The 22,083-nt window shown below is 39.0% G+C and overlaps 1 protein-coding gene and 1 non-coding gene across 8 annotated transcripts in view; one reads left to right on the forward strand and one right to left on the reverse strand.

The window, feature by feature from the left end:
- The window catches only part of LOC148364383 (MYND-type zinc finger-containing chromatin reader ZMYND8-like), a 34,424-nt gene extending 12,685 nt beyond the window's left edge, over positions 1-21,739 (reverse strand). Inside the window, exons 1-10 of one of the 7 annotated variants that reach the window (XM_088338458.1) lie at positions 21,697-21,739; positions 8,505-8,566; positions 7,330-7,475; positions 4,827-4,970; positions 2,407-2,520; positions 1,998-2,063; positions 1,718-1,810; positions 1,518-1,605; positions 831-886; positions 653-730 (exon numbers count right to left, since the gene is read on the reverse strand). In XM_088338458.1, coding sequence (XP_088194584.1) covers positions 653-730; positions 831-886; positions 1,518-1,605; positions 1,718-1,810; positions 1,998-2,063; positions 2,407-2,520; positions 4,827-4,970; positions 7,330-7,475; positions 8,505-8,566; positions 21,697-21,719 — 870 coding nt within the window. In that variant the 5' untranslated portion in view covers positions 21,720-21,739. Of the gene's footprint in view, positions 1-652; positions 731-830; positions 887-1,517; positions 1,606-1,717; positions 1,811-1,997; positions 2,064-2,406; positions 2,521-4,826; positions 5,049-7,329; positions 7,476-8,504; positions 8,567-15,932; positions 16,411-18,285; positions 18,899-19,007; positions 19,140-21,696 lie in introns of those variants that run through there. The other 6 variants (XM_088338451.1, XM_088338452.1, XM_088338456.1 and 3 more) reach the window with 6 other exon arrangements.
- On the forward strand, positions 19,558-19,630 carry trnat-ugu (transfer RNA threonine (anticodon UGU)). The gene has a single exon. It is a non-coding gene; the product is annotated as a tRNA-Thr (tRNA).
- Positions 21,740-22,083: the final 344 nt, after the last annotated feature.

Consider the following 22,083-nt stretch of genomic DNA (forward strand, 5'->3'; position numbering starts at 1 on the left):
AGAGACCAGTTTAAAATGGGATATTTGTTGATATGGGACACAGGCTATTGCATTATTCTTGTTTCATAAATTTGATCAAATCATCAAACATCACACAGTGGAATAAAATGCGCTTAAAAATGTCTGGTGACTAAGTTTGGCGGTTTTGCTGGAATTTGTCTTAAAAATATATGGCCTGGCTCTCTCTCTCTCTCTCAGTTTTTTTTTTAAATATTTTGCTATTATGGCTCTTTGCGTCAAAAAGGTTCCCGACCTCTGATTTAGATTTATTTGTTTTTGATTAATTTTGATGGATGGATGGATAGATAGATTTATTTAAGACAGACAGAGTGGGAGCTTACTAGCTAGCTTGCTAGAATGATAGCTCGTTAGCTAGCCAACTAGAGACGGACGGATTGATTAGAAGACAACTAGCTGGCATTCTAGATGGATAGCAAGCTAGCTAGCAAGCTAACTTTATTGGGACAGACAGACAGAAGATGGCTTGCTTACTAGATCGATAGCAAGCTAACTTGAGACAGACAGACAGACATCTCACTAGCTTGCTTAATTGATAAATAGAAAGCTAGTTAGCAAGCTAACTTGAGAGAGACAGACAGAATGATTATAAGTGATACACAAACTACCGGTAATCCAAACAAATCCAACTTACACACGGCTCACAGAACCAGTTGTCTCTTTTTTGGCAAGCAGACAGATAACACTCTGGACAAACTTCAATCTCATTCATCTGAAAAAAGAGATGCAAAATTATGTTTGCTGAATTAATCATTCCAGCACTAAAAAAGGGATATCCACTCTAAAAAGAATAACACAGACCGCATATTCACCTCATGTTCACAAATCTTCACGATAACTTTAGCTGTTGCTGTCAGTTTATGGTTGCCTGAAAAAAATAAGGAAAGTTACTATTTATAGTACAGGTTTTAATGAGTTTAGGTGGTTGTTTATTAATTTTACTTTAATGAAAATGTATTTCTTCTAATGAAACAATACTGCATCTTTAAATGCCAATTTTAGACATTTAAAAAAACAATGCTGGTTTCGGCATTGGGAAAATAAGCTAGTTTTATTTGTGCAAGATGGCGATTAAAAATGTTGGCATGGAAGAATACAATGCTAGCTTTCCACAGAGAATGACACAAAGCTGGTTTAGGCATTAAACAAGAAAACACTAGTTTGACATAGAAGAAGATAAAGTGGTCTTTTTCTGCACCATTTTTTTTTCTCATAGACAATGCTAGTTTTTAGTTTAAAGGAAGATGGTTGTTTTCTGTGCAAAAGACGTCACAGATTTTTGGTGTAGAAGAAAACAAATCTATCTTATCATGCTGAAGAAGACGCTTGTTTCAAAGTTGAAATAAATAACATTAGTTTTCAGTGAGCTCAAAACATAAAACACATGAAGGCTTGAGTATGGTTTTTATTTTGGCCATTTGTTGCTTTATAGTGTACATCATGAAAACATACAGTCCCAAAAATATGTCAGTTTTTAGTAGTTAAAATATGCAACACACCTCCGTTGTATATGATGCAATTATGCAAAATCCACTTGACATCTGCCAAGAAGGCCTCGGTGCAGCCATACATTTTCTTTTTGATGTTCTGCATTTGCAAATGTTAAACATCCAATTTCAAATGAAAGCATGAACCGCATACACTGTATATACATACGTACACAAAAACATATCATATATATAGATATCAAATATTTCACCTTTTCAAGTGTGCAAAGGTCCATTGGGTGAAAAATGTATTCTGCGTAGTCTGGATGCTGCTCAAGAGAAACTGGTTTCTGGAAGAGCTCAGTCTTTAAGATGGAGCAAAAGAAAATACGTGTTTAAATTAAATATAAAATTGGCATTTCAAATCCATCCTCTGATGCTAGCAGATGAGCACTACTTTCATGCTACAATAAAAGTGGCATCCAACCAAAAGGAGCACAACCAATCAAGGTAGGAATCAAGACAGGGACTTGTTAGTGGTGCAATTATTACCCAATTAAAAGTCTTTCTCTGCGTGGAAGCTGCATGGGGAGAGCGAGATGACAAGCGGGGATGATCCTGAAAAAGAGTGAAAGGGGCAGCTGTATCCTCACCACCGGCTTGCAGGTTTACTTTCATGGTTCCCAGCCATGACAGGCCCAGTCTACTTCAATGTTTGCCAATGCCATGTGACTTGCGTGAGATTATTTTCGCATGCAAATTAATATAGTCTCATGCCGGAGCCAAAGAGGTTTTGAGGGAAGAGAATGGTGAGACTACCATGAACGTAAGAGCTCTTACAAGCGTGCTGTTTGTTTAATTGTTAAGTATATTATGCCCAGGTGAGTAAAAATGATGAATTTACATTGGCTTTCCATTTATCAGAAATCCCTCATTGACACGGTGTCAGCAATATACTTACACCTGGTTGTTTCATCTTCTGAAGAGCAAACTTTAGTAGGTAAGACAGTTGCTCAATAGTAAGCATCATCATGGCTTTGCTCTGAGTCTCGATGCATTCAGCAACTGTTATTTTCTATTGGAAAGACAACAAAATGATAAATAAATGTCCAAAGTGAAGTTAAGGGATCCCGTTCCAATATTTAGTATCGGCTCCCTAATCAGCTTTTCTGAATACAGTATTAGATAAAATCAAATGGGGTCACATCAGATAAATAAAAATGACACTGAAAATTTTAAACACATTAGATTTGCTCTTATTAAACATCTAATACGAACAACCTTGTTTTTCCCTGAGATAATACATGTTTTAATTGCACACGGTAAATGATATAAAGTTTATATACTGTTGTTCAGTAATCATAGTTGAAATAGTGTCGCTATACAATACCAAATGCAACTGAGATCTTCCTTTTTAATTAATATAAATACAAGAAACAGAAAAATAAATTTGTTCTTGGACAACTGACATTTTGCCAACGAATCAGCGTCCGTTTCTTCAACGCTAGCTGCTAATGCTGGCCTATACATCGTAGAAGCCATTAGCTAATACTAAAAATATTGTTGCCTAGCTTAAAGCTAATGCTAGCATCCGTAATAGCCAATCTTGTCATTAATCAAAACCGCTAATGCAGGAGTCAGGAACCCATGGCTCGCGAGTCATCTATGACTCTTTTTATGATTACATATGGCCCAGAGATAAAATAGAACTTGCACTATTACTTAATGTATTGCTACATACAAAGGCAATCGTCGCCCCGCAAAACCGACAATGCTAACTGCTCAAAAGGTTTAGTCCAGTATATATAAGACACAATTTTAACTACAGTTCACAGTCAAGGTGTCACACAAACGGAAACTGTTTTGGCTGTACATCACAAACTAATCCTTTATATGGAAGCTCATTAAACAAATGATGTTAATTGTTAAGACACTTTATGATGAAAAGCCACATATCCAACTTTAAACAACCAGAAGCTCTACCAAAGCACCGAGAGCAATTGCATTGGGTGAGCGGTAACAATTTGCAGGATTATATACAGGGGTGCTCACTCCTCCTTCTCACCCAGCGTTGTTTGGACAGAAGGTAGATACGCTGGTGTCCTAGTTTGCAATGTTTTGTCCCTTTATTTTACAAAAGGACTTGTTTTGAAACTTATTTACACTCTAAAGTAAAAACAACACTCTGAAGTAACTGTGGGAGAGAGACGAATTTGAAGTGGTATTTTTATGTTGATATGGGCCACAGGCTCTGGCATTGTTAATATTTCATAGATTTGATCAAATCTTTAAACGTCACACAGTGAACTAAAATGCGCTGAAGAATATTATTTTGTTTGGAGAGCAGCTATGACGGTTCTGTGATTTTTTTCTTAAAATATATGGTGGGGGTTCAAAATGTTTTTGTTATTATGGCTCTTTGGGTAAAAAAGCTTCCGACCCTTGCGCTAATGTTAGCGACTGTGTCAAAAAGCTAACTGAAAGGGCTAACGGCCGTATCAGAGCAAATAAAGGCTAAATTAGGCCAGCTGCAGTTTGTGTACATGTCATATAACATGCCATGCACCGCTATCATGAAGGAACAAAAAAGGGACACTAAGAATTCGAAACACATTTAGTTTTGTCTTATCAAACATCCAACATGAAGATACATATCTTTTCCTGAGATTTATATACTGCAATCAAGTTCTCATACCTTTCTAATGTTGTAGCTATTCAACTCCAGTAGCTGATATAATGATATTGATATTAAGAAATAATTATGTTATAAAGACAGAAAGCAAGTTTTTCATACTTCAATGAAAATTTTACCAACAGATCAGCATCGGTTTCTGTGACGCTAGCCGCTAATGATAGCATATATATCTGCTAAAATAATCGACAATGCTAGCAGAACTGTCGGCAAAGCTCGGAGATTATGCTACTGTTTGAAACAGCAGATCTAGTGTTGGGGACTGTGGTCTAGTCATTTATCTTAGACGCTAATCCTAGCCCCTGCTAGCTGCCTTGTCGGCGCAAATATGTAACCAGGCTTGTGAGAGATGCAATAATACACTAGCGTGAGGGATGGGTGGAAGCTAAGGAAACTCACAAAAACAAGGACCAGGCTAACAAAGAAAGTAAAGTGCAAACTCGAGTTGACAGATGGTAGTCGAATTTCGAATTTATTAAAAACGTCCGTAAAAAATAATTAATTTAAGATAATCAATATATTGGACAAACAAAAATCCCACTATTGAGACGATCCAGATTTATTTGCTTAAGCTGTGTTGACAATCGCTATCGGTAAGATCAAACCTTATGAAATCAGATCGAAAGGTAAAAAACTAGATTTTACAAAAGTATGAATTGTAATTCACAACCCCTTCACACTCAGAATACCTCACACTCCGGACAGAACCAGTCACCCTCAGGCTCGTCTGGTAATTTGAGGCACTTGGCGTGGTACACCCTGGGGCAGAGCTCACAGCAGAGCACCTGACCCTCGCGGTGGCACAGCCAGCAGTAGAAATCGTTCCTGCCGTCCTGCGGTACAACATCAACAGGGTCTGTGGTGAGTGCTGGCTGCTTCGCATAGTAAAAGGGACCGTGTCTTAGTTCTGACTGGAATCCAGGCAAAAAAAGAAGCACAAGATTGGGGAGGGTCAAAATCAGGCCAAGGTGAACAAAGCCAGGCGAAGTGCACAACAATAACAAAAAGGTGCACTGTCGAGTTGAAGCAGTCCTTCTCTGGAAATTAAATGATCAAAATCTGCCATTTTGCCACTTGCTCTTGACCTACAAAGGGTACGTTTACATGCCGGCAATAATATGGTTGCCAGCAGAGGTTTCGTGGTAATAAGTCACATTGACTTGAGTAAGTTTGGGGAAATTTTGTACTTCTAGGACTATTTTTTAAATCACTATGCTTTATACTTTTACTTAGTACTTGATTAAAATAAGAAAGTGTACTCTTACTCCACTACATTAGCCTACATTGAAGCCGTTACTTATGGTATGTAAGTACGCATCCGTCTGTCTCTGCCAAGCTACATTATTTAGTTATTTATTTTATTTTATTTAGATTTGACCAGTGACACAAAAAAAAACACCAGGTGGGACTTGTTGTTAGGAAGTTTTTTTTTTTAAATAGAACTTATTTTAAATAGTTTATTTTAATTCTTTATCCATCTAGCTAACTATTAATTTAATACATGAATAATTTGACTAAAGATCTAGAATACAAGCCTTTAAAAGTTTGAATTTCAACTGACATATGAAAGCCACAAATGATCCAATGCGAATTGTACAATGTGATACTCAAAATTTAAGAATCTTTTTTTTCACAAGTAATTTAGGATCTACTATTAGTATTGTCACATGCCCTGGTGGTTAAGGGATCTGTGAACTGTATGCAAAGTGTAAATAGCTGTGGCCTCACATAAAATTGCTTGTGAGCAAACGCAGTTTCCCTCATCCATATTTTTTTGCCGAAAAGCACTGTGGGACTTGTAGTACCGAGATGAATGATCCACGCAAACTCTGGTTTACTCGCTAAAAACCCTTATGTATATCATTTGATTTCCTTGGGATATTTCCCTTTTATTTTCTGTTTCCAGGGAAAATGCCACAGTCCAGATAAACAGTTTTCTCCATCCATATAGAGTTATTCTTAATTTGTCCTTCTCAATTAATATAGATTCAGAAAAGCAAATGTTATGCATTATGGAGAAGGACACATTTTTGGGGGGACAATCAACATTTCGCCAACATATCAGCATTTCTTTGACACTAGGCGCTAATGCTAGCATATACATCGCTGAAAGTAGTCGCCAATACTAACAACATTGTTAGCAAAGCTAAAATCACATGCTAGTGTCGGCAACAGTCAATCTTGAGTTCACGAAACTAGTGAACATGTCAGACAATCTTGTCATTAATCCTAGCTGCTAATGCTGTGGCTGTGTCGGCAAAGCTAGCCGTAAATGCTAGCGGCCGTATCGCAGCAAATTAGAGCTGAATCTCTCTCTGGTGTAGGTCTATGCTTTTGACTAGCCACATAGGAGCACATATTTGGGAGTGCATAGGAAACAAACACAGTACTTTGTTGAATTTAGTTAGTGACATGAATTAAATTGTTGTTTCTGTAATGTCAAGAGTTTAATGCGTAAACTATGTCTATTTACGTAATATAAAGGCTTGTTTGATTGTCTCTAGGCATGTAAACGATCCCTTCGGATTGCCAAAAAATTTCAACTTTAAATCCCGGTCCGACTAATGCTGCATCCCAAGAGAGTGGGGAGTTGGATATCTCCCACTCGGATGGTACCAGATCCAACCCCAAAGCGTTCCAAACGAATGTGAATGTTCTTTATTTTTTTCATTAAAGACATTTGGACCTCAGGAAAACCAGCCTTCTCTCAAGCGCTCAAATTATGGGCTGTGAAACGGCATCTGAGGCCAATAGCGCACACTGTAATCGTGTAAATCATGTTTGACCATTCACAGTGAGTTTGTCGTTGGGCATTGCCATTTCGACGAGTGACGTCAGATTGAAGTACTTATGAAGTCGGGTTACATATATTTTCTCCCACCTCGAGTATCATTTTAATGATATTTTCCAAGACTGGAGAACTACCACTTCCCACTTTTCTGGAATGCAGCATGATACCTGCATGTAAAAAAAGTGAATGACTTTGTAGTTGTCCAACCAGTAACCAATATCTAAAACTTAAGAGGGATTGGTCTTTATTTTTAGGCTAACAGGTGACAAAAAGAGGCAGATTGATCACCCCAAGAGATGGATGAAAACGAGCAGGATTTCCAACTTAAACCAAATTAGACAAACGAAGTCATCATAAAATGTCAGTGTCCATTTTACGTATTTATGACTTTTGTTTATTACCTGATCTTTGCTGCTGCTAACGGCACCTGGTTTTTTCTTCTTTTTGGCTGGGCTGGGGGAAGTGTCAGCAGAGGAATGACCATTTGATGAGTGTGACGGGCTTGGCTGTTTTCGCTTCTGAGTCGTCCTCTCTGTTGAGCCTGTGTCTTGTGTTGCATGTGGAGGTTTGAAATTAATGAACCAATGTTGTGTATTACAGATGGTCCAGAGTATAATTGACGAGGCCAAAAATGCATTCAGTAATTAAGTAGAAAATAAAATTACATAAGGTACTGGCGTTTATAGGTTACAATTTTTAAGATTACCGAGCCATTTGGCACAGAAATAGACAATGCAAATTCTCTAAAAATGAAGCTAGTTTTCGGCAAAAACTAAGAGGTTAGTTTTCAGTGTAGACAGAAAAGCTCGTCTTTAGTGCAGAAAAAAAAACAATGTTAAAAGAAGAATACAATGCTAGATCTCCGCACAGAAGAATATATTAGTTTTTGAATTGGAAGCAAAAGCTAGTTCTCAGCCTGGAAGAAGACAACGCTTTTTTTGGGCAAAGATGAAGAGGTTATTTTTTTTGGCATGAAATAATTAACTTTTTCCCAGTACAGAAGAAAAGACAACAGTGTGATCCCGTATAGAAGACTACATTAAAATTCCGCACAGAAGAAGATGACGCTAGTTTTCAGCGTAGAAGAAGATTACATAAGATTTGGGAAAAAATTAAAGAAGATCATTATTTTGTACAGAAAAATATGCTAGTTTTTAGTGCAGACAGACTCGGATTTGGCATAGAAAAAGACAACAAATGCTTCCCACACAAAAAAGATGAGGCTAGGTTTTATTTGCAGTAAAAGAACATTGAGCTAGTGTTCAACATATGAAAAACAACAACTTTGAATTTCTGCTAAAACAAAGAGGCTGGTTTTACATGTAAAATAATAAACTAGATTTGGATGCAGCACTAAATATTGGAATAGAAGTTAGTGTATTAGAAGAAGATGCTAGTTCTCAAAGTTAAAGAACACAATACTTCTTTCATCCTAAGAGAAGATTCACACCGCGGTACCATGACACACGCTAATGCATGTCTGTAAAACTATTTATACTATTTCATATATAGCTGTGAAAAAGTGTGATATATGGTCTACAGTAGATATTTGACAGTATTTATGATTAATTCTCACCTTTAGATCTCGTTGAGCTTTCCATTTTCTCTGAGTGACAGTTGTCTTCTTTACTTCCTCTGCTGCATGTATAGACAAGAGTACATATTTTAAACTTAAAATAATACATTCATACTATATATTATATTTATTTAGTAGTTACTGTATATATATATATATATATATATATATATATATTATATGCAGTTCAGTTGTATATATGAATAAAATATTATACATACAACAGTGCAGTAATAATTGGCAGCAGAAGAGAGCACATTTAATTTTCAAATGTTTCTTTCACATCTGTTTTTTAGTTCTGCTAGCGCAAGGACATTTTAATAGATTTGTGAGCCGGGGATGCTTAAACCAGCAAAGTGTACATTAGTGTAAGTAGCTCAATGGCAGTAACTGGGCAAAGAGAGATACGAGAAGCATGCTTGGCCAACAGAAGACAATGGAAGATAAACAGAATGTTGTGTCGCGATAACAGATTAGAAGAAAGAAATGCAGTGCTGTGGCACCAATATCTCAAAAGAGATTATTTGAGGCACAACAGAATAAATACCCTTGACAGTCTATACACATCTCAAAATAATTGAACCACGTTAACAGTAAAATCTCTACTAATATGGGACAAAACAGACGTTAGTCTTGATAAATTGACAACAAAAGCATTGGATAAAAATTACGACGTACTTAAGACACTTACAAATAGCTTAACATAACTATTGCAATTATTCATGTATAACGAGAACTCCTAATTTTATTTTATTTTTTACCAAGAATTGGAATGAAATTATTTTTACTTTTTCTTAGCTCAAACTAAGCATTGTAAGTGACAAATGTTAAATACGTGCAAGAATGATTACAATCATTTATCTACAACGTAAACTACGAATACCATACCAACAGAAAATTTCCAATTAATTTATTTAATGTCCTTTAAAGTCCAATTCCTCATCAGATACAAAAGAGTTCTCTCCCTTGTCGTGCTCTTTGCGTTTACTTAACTTTCAGATTCAGATATACTTTAATGTCATTCTTGTACACGTGTATACAGAACGAAATGTCGATACCTCTGGCCCGCACAGTTTCCTTGAGTGTACAGATATAAATAAAATGTTGTATTGAGTTGGAGTATTGAAGTACTAATAATATACTAATAATTATAGCTATGTATAGTATTATACAGTAGTGCAACAAGTGCAAGACGAGCAGCTAACCAGATGTGCAAAATGGGCAGTCAGGTAAACAAGTCACTATACAATAACAATAACACTGGAGTACGATATTGCAGAGGAGAACAGATGTGCAAAGGAGTGGCTAGGTATAAGAGAACTGCCAATAGTCCAAGGACAAAAAAGAAACAAAACAAACAGATGTACAGATTAGCAGCTGTGTAGGCTTACTATGTGTGTGATTGATCATTTAACAGTCTAATGGCCAGGGGGACAAAGCTGTTGCAGAACCTGTTGGTCCTGCACCGCACACTGCAGTACCTCTTCCCAGAGGCTAGCAGAGTGAACAGTCCATGATGGGGGTGAGAGGGGTCCCTAATGATGTTCTTGGCTCGGGATAGGCAGCGCTTCTGGCCAATGTCCTGAATGGAAGGGAAAGAAGTCCCGATTTATTTTCTCTGCTGTCCTCATCACCCTCCTCACACTACCCTAGTCGGAGGCACTGCAGCCTCCACACCACACAGAGATACAGCTAGTCAGGATGCTCTCTATGGTGCCCCTGTAGAATGTGATGAGGGTGGGTGGGGGCAGGTGGGCTCTCCTCATCCTCCGCAGGAAGTACAGGTGCTGCTGTGCCCTCTTCACCAGTGATGCAGTGTTCACGGACCAGGTGAGTTTGTCTGTGATGTGCACCCCTAGGAACTTGGTGCTGCTGACAACCTCCACAGCCTTGTTGTTGATGAGAAGTGGGGCATGGTTGGGCTGGTTTTTCCTGAAGTCGATAATGATCTCTTTAGTTTTGTAAACATTCAGGACCAGGCTGTTGACTCTGCACCAGCCCACCAACTGCTCCACCACCTCTCTGTAGGCCAGGTCGTTGTTGTCCCTGATGAGGCCCATCACTGTTGTGTCGTCCGCAAACTTCACGATGTGGTTTGTGGCTGACCTAAGGACGCAGTCGTGTGTCATCAGGGTGAACAACAGGGGGCTCAGGACACAGCCTTGGGGGGAGCCCGTGCTGAGGGTGATGACATCTGAGATGTTCTGACCAAGCCGCACTGACTGGGGTCTGTCAGTGAGGAAGTCCAGCAGCCAGTTTTGCAGGGGGGGGGTGTTGAAGCCTAGGAGTCTCAGTTTGTCTACCAGGTGTTGTGGGATGATGGTGTTGAATGCTGAACTGAAGTCCAGCAACAGCATCCGCACATGGGTGTTCTTCTCCTCTAGGTGTGTCAGGCTCAGGTGAAGAGCAGAAGAGATGGCATCCCCGGTGGAGCGGTTTGTCCGGTAGGCAAACTGAAAGGGGTTGAGTGAGGAGGGGAGACTGGAGGTGATGTGCTCTTTGACCAGTCTCTCAAAGCACTTCATTATGATAGGAGTCAGTGCAACGGGCCGGTAGTCGTTCAGTGATGAGATCTGGGGATTCTTTGGCACTGGCATGATGGTGGCAATCTTGGAACATGATGGTACCGTGGCTTGGTCTAGCGAGGTGTTGAAAATGTCTGTTAGGACACAAGCCAGCTGATCGGCGCACTCCCTAAGGACCCACCCTGGAATGTTGTCAGGGCCTGGAGCATTCCGTGTGTTGCCCCTTTTCAGGGTCTTCCTCACGTCATTGAGTCCAGAAGGAGTGCTCTTTCGTCCTGATATGGAACCGCTTTCACTGCAGGGGTGCCATTTTGTGCCTCAAACCTCCCAAAGAAGTTGTTGAGGTCATTCAGAAGGTCCATGCTAGTGTCCCCCACTGGGGCGGTGGTAGGCTGTTATCTGGTGATGGCCTGAATGCCTTTCCACATATCCCTGGTGTTGGTTGTGCTGAGGAAAAAGTCCTGGATTTTTAGAACTGTGCGATCGCTTTGCTAGTCTGATAGCACGGTTCAGGTTGGCCCTCGCAGATCTCAGTGCCTCCTCATCACCAGATTTAAAGGCAAGGTTCCGTGCCTTTAGCAATTTGCGTATCTCAGCAGTCATCCAGGGCTTCTGATTGGCACGGGTGCAGATGGTTTCGGTGTTGCTGACGTCCTCTGCGCATTTACTGATGTACTGTAGGCTGACACAGACATGGCATACTCATCTATGTTTATTTTGTTGTTGTAAGTGGCAACCGATTTAAACATGTCCCAATCTGTGTACTCAGAGCAGTCCTGTAGTGCCTCCATTGCCCCCTCAGTCCACACCCTCACCTGGCTTCACTGTAGGTTTTTCTCTGGTCAGCAGGGGCTTTATGCAGTAATTAGCATAACAGAAAGGTGATGAGCCAAGGTGGGGGCGGGGGGCTGCTCTGTATGCTCTTCTGATATTTGTATAGGCCAATTCCAATGTGTTCCTACCTCTTGTAGCAAAGTCGACATGCTGGTGGAAATGCGGGAGAACTGTTTTCATGTTGGCCTGGTTAAAGTCCCCAGCAGCAATAAAAATGCATTCCGTGTAAGCATGATGCAGTTCACTCACAGTTCGGTAGAGAACGTCCATTGCCTCCCTTGTATTAGCGCTTGGGGGCACGTACACAGCAGTAGTGATAGCAGCGCTAAACTCCCTGGGGAGGTAGAAGGGTCTGCCAATCACCATCAAAAGTTCAATATCCCGTGAGCAGTGATTCGAGATTATCCTAGCATTTCTACACCAGTTGTTGTTGGTATAAATGCATAGTCCGCCACCCCTGTTCTTACCGGTGAGTTCGCCGCTCCTATCAGCGCGGAATGCAGTTAGCCCCACAATGCTAACAGCGTCAGCCGGGATAGATGAGTTTAACCATGTCTCCGTCAGAATTATAGCGCAGCAGTTCGTCATCTTGCGGTTCGATGTTAGTTCCAGTGGTAGATGGTCCAGGAGAGGAAAATGGATGGGAGAGGCGTTTTGAAGGGTTTAGCCTTTAGCCTAGCCGTTAGCCCGGCCCGACAACCTCGCTTCCTCCTCCGGTCACACCGCCTTCTCTTGCCACTCTGCTTCGTAGGCCGCTGGGTCTTGTTGGCGTAGCACTCCGAGGCTAAGTAAACAGTCCAGAGTGGTCGCCGCAACGAGCACTTGAATTCTGGATGATTGCATATCCAGCAAAAACCTGCAATCGTATATTAATCTGCAGTTTGAGTTGACTGTGTTCGCCATCAAAAACTGAGTCGAAGACTGGGTTTTATGACCAAAATCATTCGCCTCTAGTACCGTGAATAAAACAAGAGTTATAATGAAATAAAATCGAATGCCTTAATATATGTCAGCTAGCTGGTGGTTAAATAGGCACTCTGATCCCCGCAACCTAGGTTTATTTCCTGTTGCATCCAATGTTTTGTGATTGTGGTTAGCGATGTTTTCAACTGATCAATCATTGGACAAATACAGTGATGTACTACTGTACATTACCTCGTGTATAATACGCACCCTAAGTTTTGAGGTGTTTTTTTAAGTTAGAAAAATGCGTGTTATACACCAATACATTCGGTTAATATTTTTTTCCAGGGAACAAGGGCCTATATACTGTATATAACAAAAGACCTGAATTTTCTGAGCCAGCAAACAAGTACAAGATCTTGTTAATTGTGGTATAAAATATGTAAATCTTCTATCAGAGTTTTTAAAAAAACTTAATCTTGATGACCTCACCAATACTTATGTCATATTTAAATGAGTTTGTTGTCCAGGTTTTTCTCAGTATCAGTTAAAGCTTCAAATGTGGTGTGTAGCAGGGTTTGTACATCCTTTTCATGGCCCAATTCAAGCACTTTTTCAAGAGCATTAAAACCAATTTTCTAATTTCTCCAGTAGGGTTAAAAAAACAAAAAAACTGTGAATCATGCATTTTGCTTAGCCACAGATAAAACGGCTATTTACACATGTGATTTTTAATCTTGCATGTGTATGTATCTAGACGTATGATTATCAGGTTTTGTGTAAATTGCAAATACCGTAAATTCTGGACTATAAGCCGCTACTTTTCCCCCAAATGTTCAACCCTGCGGCTTATTCAGTGATACGGCCAATTTATGTAATTTTTCTAACGGCCGCCAGCGGCGCTCGAATACAAAAGGTAAGATTTAGACCGGTGGAATATATGCGCCGAGGAAGACTGCAACTTCTTGGCTTGACTAGCGGCGAGAAATCTTTCACTAAAATTGGCCGCATGCGAAAGGCAACTTTTTGCAAGTCTGCCAGTGGATCCTGACAGCGTGGGGCAGCATAAAAAAATCCACCATCACCAACGGGTTCCGAATAGCCGGTCTGTTGCGTGACGGAGAGGAGGGCACAGAATCAGGAGTGGATGAAAGTTCCAGCGAAAGTGTCCGACTTTGATGGTTTCAGTTCAAAGGAGGAAGATGAGGACGGTTTACCGTGATTTTTACAAGTAGGGTATGTTTTTTTAACAGACCCGTTTACTGTGTTGCGAGCGTGTTGCTAGTGTGTTACTAGCGTGTTGCTACCTGTCACAGGCACCGTTTGGGATGAAAGTTATATTATTATTATTAAAGCTTTGAAAACTCTCTCGGTGTACCGTTTTTCTTTGTGAATATGTGTAACCATGTATAATATGTATTTGCAACTGTATATTTTTGTAATGTATTTATTTTAGAGACTTATTCTGTTTTCCACGGGCGAATCAAAAAGAAGGGGCGAAAACAACGGGGGCTGATGGGAAGTGGAGTAAAGGTGAGACGTGTTTGTGGACGCGGCGGACAATAGTGGATATATATTTTCCCCACCCTTACCTTTGGAAATATACACTTTTTTCCTTGGATTACTTTCAACGGGACCCGGACTCTGCAGGTCTGCATCAAACCTTAAGTACCGGTATCATTTTCCGTTCATTTTGCCGGTTGTGAATTTAGTCCTGTGTACCATAATGAAGGAAATTCAAATTCAGTTTCAATCGCGGGACTTAGTCGGGTTTGGGTTAATTTTGTGTTTGTGTTACATGTTTTACTGTGGGCGCATGCGGCTTATATACAGGTGCGGCTTGTGTAAGTACAAAATCGGTTTTCCTCTTAAAATGTGGTGGGTGCGGCTTATAATCAGGTGCGCTCTATAGTCCGGAATTTACGGTATATATTTTTTGAGACGAATCCTTCCCCATATACAGTAGGTGTTGGATAAAAATGACCAATACGTAACTTACATATTTAGTTGCAGGAAGTTCTTCGCATTGCAATTTACCACTGGGAAATGCTACCTCATTTTTTTGCAGTGCTCATAATAAATCTCTATAATTGGTATGCAATCCTTGCACCAATACACATTTCCAGGGTTGGGTAGGGTTACTTTAACTTGATTGCTTTCAATTAATTTTGGATTACTCCAATACCAAATATGCGAATAAAAGACAAAAGAAAGTAAATATGAATAAAACTACTAAATTTTGTGCAGGCTTGGGGAGTAACGGAATAGATGGAACGGCAAAAATGATGTTGGCAAGCTGTTTGGATTTATTTTCATTTTGTTTCTGTCGCATTTTATGTTAGTTTTGCCGGAGATCAAAGAGATCAAAGCCAGGAGAGAAAGCTTACCAAGTGTTGTGAGTCATGATTTTATTCATATTCAGTTTCTTTTGTCTTTTATTAGCATATTTGGTATTGGAGTAATCCAAAAGTAATTAAAAGTAATCAAGTTAAAGTAACCCTACCCAACCCTGCACATTTCATAGTGTCTTGTTTAGGTGTAGCATGCGTCGGTCCTCATAGGACAATGCTAAACAAACTAATGTCAGCTGCAGTTAATCACGAGGGAAGAAGAAATACAATGGCAAAGCGAAACCACCAGAGAGCAGAGTCAGCGTCAATTTTTAAGCTGACTTATTGAGAAACATTGCCACAATTTCAAGCACTTCACCCAAAATTCAAGCACGTTTAAATGCAGGAAAACGCAACAACAATCAAGTATTTTCAATTATTTCTAACACCCGTATGAACCCTGCATACGAACCCTGTTGTAGGCACCACAGTGGTTTCTAGGCTCACTGTTGATTGTTTTCTGTAATCTTGTTCACCGAGACCACTCACCTATCCTACCCCCTCCTCCTCCATCTCAGTCTGACAGTGATCATGTGTCTGCCATCAACACAGACCATACACAAAAGGCAGAAAAAAGACATTGTGGCCTTTTCCAGCAGCCTGCCCGGACAATCGCACACAATTATCCCAACAATTAACTAAAATACAAAACCAGTCAACAGCAATCCGAGTAAAAAACATGAGATCAAATTACATGGCATAAAAGGTATTTATACATCAGTTTCCACAGAACATCAATGAAGAAAATCAACAGCATGCTATCCAGACTTACTCACATTAAGATTCTTCACCTGATTTTTTTGGAACTATTTTCATTGAGGCAAAACGATGTCTCCAAATACCCCAGAAGGCCTCCTCTCTTCTCCTTGCCGCTTCCTCATGCGATTGTCAATCTTTAACCTCAGCTGAATGAGCCCGATTGGTCCGAGCAGCGCACTAAGGTACCCGATTGGATGGGGAGCTGTATGTACCACATAAGCTTTTCTGCTTCTTGAGCTCCTCAGCTAGGATGCTGCAATGCAGAGAGGGCTTCTCTGCGCTATCCTTGAAAGCAAGTTTCCCTTTCCTCAGCTTGAAAGGCCGCAGATGTGTGAGAGGCAGCGCTGTGAGGTAGGCTCCTGAAGGATTGGCGTCTCTCTGCTGTGCTCTCAGAGGTGTCTGGCATCCATTTTGATGAGGCTTCCTTTCCCTCACTCACTCGTTTAGTGCTCGCACCACACAAGTGAAAGACAGCAAACAAGGACCACATAAAGGTTAAAACTGTTTGTGTCCTATCTTCTAGGCACAAGGACACTGGATTAAATTCAGAGAATTAAATTTAATCTCCAGCCATGTTTACCACTCTATTCGCTACAATGTTACACTGATGAGATATTTGCCAGCAGGAATTTGGCCGATTAAGAAAAAAACAAAGTCAAAATCTCAACATTATCTGCATATTTTTGAAGTAAATGTACTTTAGCTCACTGGTTCTCAGCAGGTCTGACTCGAGGACTCACCATCCCTCCATAATTGCAAGCTCCGACGAATATTGAGTAAAATAGATTGCACATCTAAAATGTATTGAACAAAAACAATAGTGCATTTTGAATCAGAAATATTAAAATATATTCACGTTTTTTTTTTAAAACAAAACAAAATGACCACCAAAACAAAAAGACTTCAAAATATAACATTACCTTTTTTGTAATGGGGCAATGTGTAATATTTGACAACTAGATGTCGCTGTGTTTTGTAGTGCAACCTAAAACGAGCAATACAAAGTACAAAGAAGAACACAAACTACAGAGAGTCAAAGTAACCGCCCGCAACATTTTTCTTCTTGTTTAATGCCTTTCACATGGTATTTGAGGTGTTTCCTTAGCAGCAAGATGGCAGAATCAAAAGGAAAGAAAAGAAGAAAAGGAAAAAATAAAAAGAAATAAAAAGAAGAACTGGGAAAAGAAAGGAACATTTTTATAAAAGCCCACAACCCACTGAAAACGGCCCACCAGTTGTAAATGTAACTGTAGAGATAACTGCAGTTCATTATGATACAAAAAACCCCCATCATAATACAAATTGATTACAGTTGGATTTATAATTTGGTTCTATAATCGTAGTCCACGTACCCCTGAAATACTTGAAATTTTAAATAATCATTTAAATATTAATTTATCCTATTTATACTATATATATATATATATCTCATCTCATCAGCCGTACCGCTTATCCTCATTAGGGTCGCGGGGGGGCTGGAGCCCATCCCAGTCATCTTCGGGCAGTGGGCAGGGGACACCCTGAACTGGTTGCCAGCCAATCGCAGGGCACACAGGGACAGACAACTCATTCACACCTAGGGACAATTTGGACCGGCCAATTCACCTGAAATGCATGTTTTTGGAACGTGGGAGGAAACCGGAGTGCCCGGAGGAAACCCACGCAAGCACGGGGAGAACATACAAATTCCGCACAGAAAGTCTGGAGCTGGATTTGAACCCACGACAGGTTCCCATGACATGAACTGTGCCGCACAAGCGCTAACCACTGTGCCGCCGTGCTGCCCTATATTATATATATTATATATATTATATATATTATATATATATATATATATATATATATATATATATATATATTTATTTATTTTTTTATATTTCACAAGAGATGCATAAAACATTTGAAAACCTTGATTTAATACAAAACGTTGGTGACTTTTTCTTAACTAATTTACTAATTTTTTTGTAATTTAAAAATTGTTATTAAGCTTTGAGAAATTTAAAATGAGCTCTTACAATCCCAACTTCTATTACACATTTTTTGCAGATTTTGAAAATGTCAAATTAGTCCAATTATTTTAAAGGATTGCCTAGCCCTAATTCCAGTGATATCACAGCATTTGATGTGAAGTAGCTACCAAGGGGAATATTAATAGGACCAATATGCAGAACTACTAAAGTGAACTAGGTAGCAAATCTGCATGACCAGGCCACAGTGTCAAAACCAGATCATTTGATTATTGTCAGAAGAAAAATAATACTGTACAGGGAAAACAATTCAGAGAGCAAAAACCCAATCTGTGATTTCAGATTCATATGCACAGAGAGCAAAAAAGAACCATGAATAAATAAAGAAAGTATGCTGCCAAACCTCCTTGCCCTTCAGACAGCTCTTCGAAAACAGAGATCTGATGAGTTTCCACTGCAGTGTCTGATCAGAAGAACTACTTCACATCTCTCCTCCTGCGTACTTAGCAGAGAAAGGGGAAGTTCTCCAAGATGGCTGACGCTCGAAAGCAGAGACTATTGGAGGACAGTTTTCCACGATACTTAAAAGCAGCAAGAACACCGCCCAAAAACCAGCTTTGAGAATCTGGCCTGTTTATTGCAGGTTTGGATTAGATTCTGTGATTGTTATTCAATGAAGTATGTTTGATATGCAATTGCTGCCATTACCTGCTCACGCCAGTTTTCGGGCCTAAATTAAACTTGCCTTGCTGTCACTTTCCCATGAGTTGATTCCTTTGGGGTATCCCATTTTGCAACAGTGGCTTGTCTCCTATTCTGAAAACCTCGACAGGCCTGCAAGCTTGACAACACAGGCCAGTGCCAGACACAAAACAAGCGGGGTATTTTTGGGGGTTTAGAAAACCAACCAGGTGGGCCTAAAATTGTCATGTATAAAAACCCTACGCCTGGGTCCCTCTTTTCCATTAGCAAGAACCACAAAGTGGTGATCTTTTAAGTTCCAATTCCATAATGTGACTACCTTTTTTCCTTCCCCTCCCCCTCTGGTGTCCAAGGCATAGCTTATCCACGGCTGATGCCTAAACAAGAGAGTCACATTAGCAGAAGAAAGAAAATCCAGCTTACCTCTATGGATGCATGCCTAACAATTCTGTGTGGGATATGTCAGTGCTTATTACAACATGGAGGACGGCCCTGTCAGCCCTCACCCTGCTCAGAACGTGCAGCTGCACTCTCATACTGCTCTCATAGAAAGCAAACGCTGACTGGACGAGGCGCCGGCGGAATGTAAGGCAGCCGCCGATTGGTTGCACGACTTCCTGGCTGCCTGGCTTTTGTTTGTTAGGGAGAGGCGGAACCGTGACACGACAAGGCCGAAACACAAAATTCCCAACAGATCAGTCGTTCGTGCTTTTAGAGATTTCAATTTTTAATAATCACGGCACAATAAATTAATTCAAGTCCTCGCAACATCAGGATATGTACCACCCTTTATTTACCAAAGCAAGAAAATATGAGGTGTTCTGTTCATAAACAGCCTCATGAAAAGATCCTGGTATTCAACCTAGAAAGTACTGACAAGAACCTCATCAAAGACAGCCCATTCTTTGCAATTCTTTGCAATGTGACCTCTGAACACAAAAGAAAAGACCAAAGTGGTCAAATGGTGAGCACAGGCCTCATAGCTCAGTGGTTAGAGCACTGGTCTTGTAAACCAGGGGTCGCGAGTTCAATTCTCGCTGGGGCCTTCATTTTTCAATGATTGCCAAAAATTACAGAAAATTTATACCATCAAAATTTAACCAAAATCTACCTGGAGACTTTTGACAGCAAAATGCCTCATATGCACGACACTACTGAAAACATGGCATTCTAGTGTATACTCACCAACACTACTGCTTTTCTCCCCTTAAAAATCCCTAAAGATTTTTTAAAAATCTACTGCTTTTGCAAATTTAAACAACAAACCTAATCTGGACTCAAGACTAGTATTTTAGTCTATGACTGCTTTATTTTGAGTCTTTGTGTGTGAATAAACTGCCTTAATTATTGCATCAGATTTCCGTTTTTTTTTTCAAAGCACATGTTTTTTTTCAAAGCACATGTTTGTTTTTCTAGAGACAATTTATGTTTTTCACGTAAGAATAGTGTGTGGTAAAATCTACCACTTTTTAATATCAAAGGTTAGTAGGCATGCCATCTTTTTAATATGAGTTATAACAGATATTATAATATGCTGTCTGGAACACTACTAATCTAAACACAGCATTTCAGTTAATATTGTGTTGGTAGAATATGGGTTAGTAGGAAAGATACACTTTATTTAAATCCTTTCTTTTGAGGTTAGAGACATGGGAGGATGACATCATTAAAAACAATCATGGCCTACCTTCTTTCTTGAACATTAGCTAAACCCTGAGTGTGCATGATGTTATCATTACTCGACAACTTTCTCAAAATTACTACCCGTGGTGATACAACAACAAGAAATTAATTAAAATTACTTTTTATCTCATTTTCTACACACAAAAAAAAAGTTTAGACAAGTAAAGACCCAGTTTATATTGAGGATATCCTTTGGATTAAACTATTTAAGAAATAACATTTATATATTTTTAGCAATATCAGGGGGCAGCCATTTCACCTCTAGTGACTGTTTTTACTGACCCTTTGAAAAACTGTATGTGATTCATATTCTACAGGAGCGTTATTAATCTGAATGCCACGTTTACGTCAAGTCAAGTCATATTTATATGTATAGCCCTTTAACACAAAAAGTCTCAAAGGGCTGTACAGAGAACAACAAAAACAAAATAACTGGTAAAATATAACATCAGCTATATAAAATATTTTTGTAAGAACGGGAATATTTTAACCAAAATGTAAAAAAAGTAAATATGTAACTTGTTTAGACTGCAAAGATAAACAAAACATATAATATGATATTATAGGATGTACTGTATAACTTTATGCCAACACGTTTGTAAACGTCTTTCCGAGAAACTGAAGGATGGGCACGACATGTAATGCTATAAACATGTATGTTGAAATAAGTGATGAAGTAAAATATCTTGATGCAATTTTATCTTGTCTAAAGAAAAAAAGTTAAATGACTTACACCGTATCAGTAGCAATTATGGCAACTATGTAACAATACATAAACTGGTAAGCATTTGACTTGTTTTATTTGGGTCGTTAAATGAATAATTTGTTAAGTGATTAAAAATATGAAATGTTAGAATTACTTCTACTAAATCTCATAATTTTGGGGACTGTCATTTTTTTAATTTTTACAAATGGAAAGCCCAGCAACATTTTTATTTAAATTCCCAGGTTATGACTTTTTTCCAATTGCTATATATGTACATATTCTGATTTTATAAGTTTTTTTTTCATGTTTAAAACAATACAAATATGTTTTAAATTTCCCCTTTAAGTGCGCTACCTCTCTATAAATGTGCTATCTGGCAATTTAGGATTAGTGATTTCGCGGACATTTAATTAATACTAGATTTGATTTAAATTGGATTAAAAATGTACATCATATTCTCATTATTTAACAAAGCACCATGGATAATCGGCAGGCGTCAAAAGAAGTTTCCATAAATAAAAGATTACATAAAAATGGCGTATTAGAAGGCACAAATAATTCAGCTAGGCCTCGTCCTCGTAGTTACAAATTGTGTGGATTTAGCTCATTATATATTTGTACCACAACAGCACATAGTTTGAACATGGTTTGTAATGGAAACTAAAGTAATTTATCTACAAAATATGTTTATATGTTTGTATTTGTTTTGGTTAGCCATCGTACCTTTCGTGCTCAGGTTGTGACATCTGGCTGGCGCCTTATTAGCAGTGAATCAAACAAACCGCAAGAGGGCACTGTCGATAGTCATTCCTCGTCTTGTCGTTGTCATGATTAAAAGATGTATATCGTGTGTTTGTGATACACAAGTATATTTTCAGCCACGATTATTGGAATTTCGAAAGAAAATACTGAAGCACGTTAGTTGAACAAATCTTCAATTTCGCATCTGTTTATGAAATAATCTGATAACAAACGGTTTCTGGACCCTGTGCATCTTGAGCAGCTTAATGCCATTCTGTGTATCTGACTCTTTGTGGTGATTTATTTGGAATCAAAATAAAATGCAAAACGTGAGTAAGGCCCACAACATATTATTAGTTTTCATTCAAA

This window comes from Urocampus carinirostris, chromosome 6 (genome assembly GCF_059441175.1).
Source record: "Urocampus carinirostris isolate Australia breed hairy pipefish chromosome 6, RoL_Ucar_1.0, whole genome shotgun sequence".
In the NCBI taxonomy this organism is placed as follows: Eukaryota; Metazoa; Chordata; class Actinopteri; order Syngnathiformes; family Syngnathidae; genus Urocampus; species Urocampus carinirostris.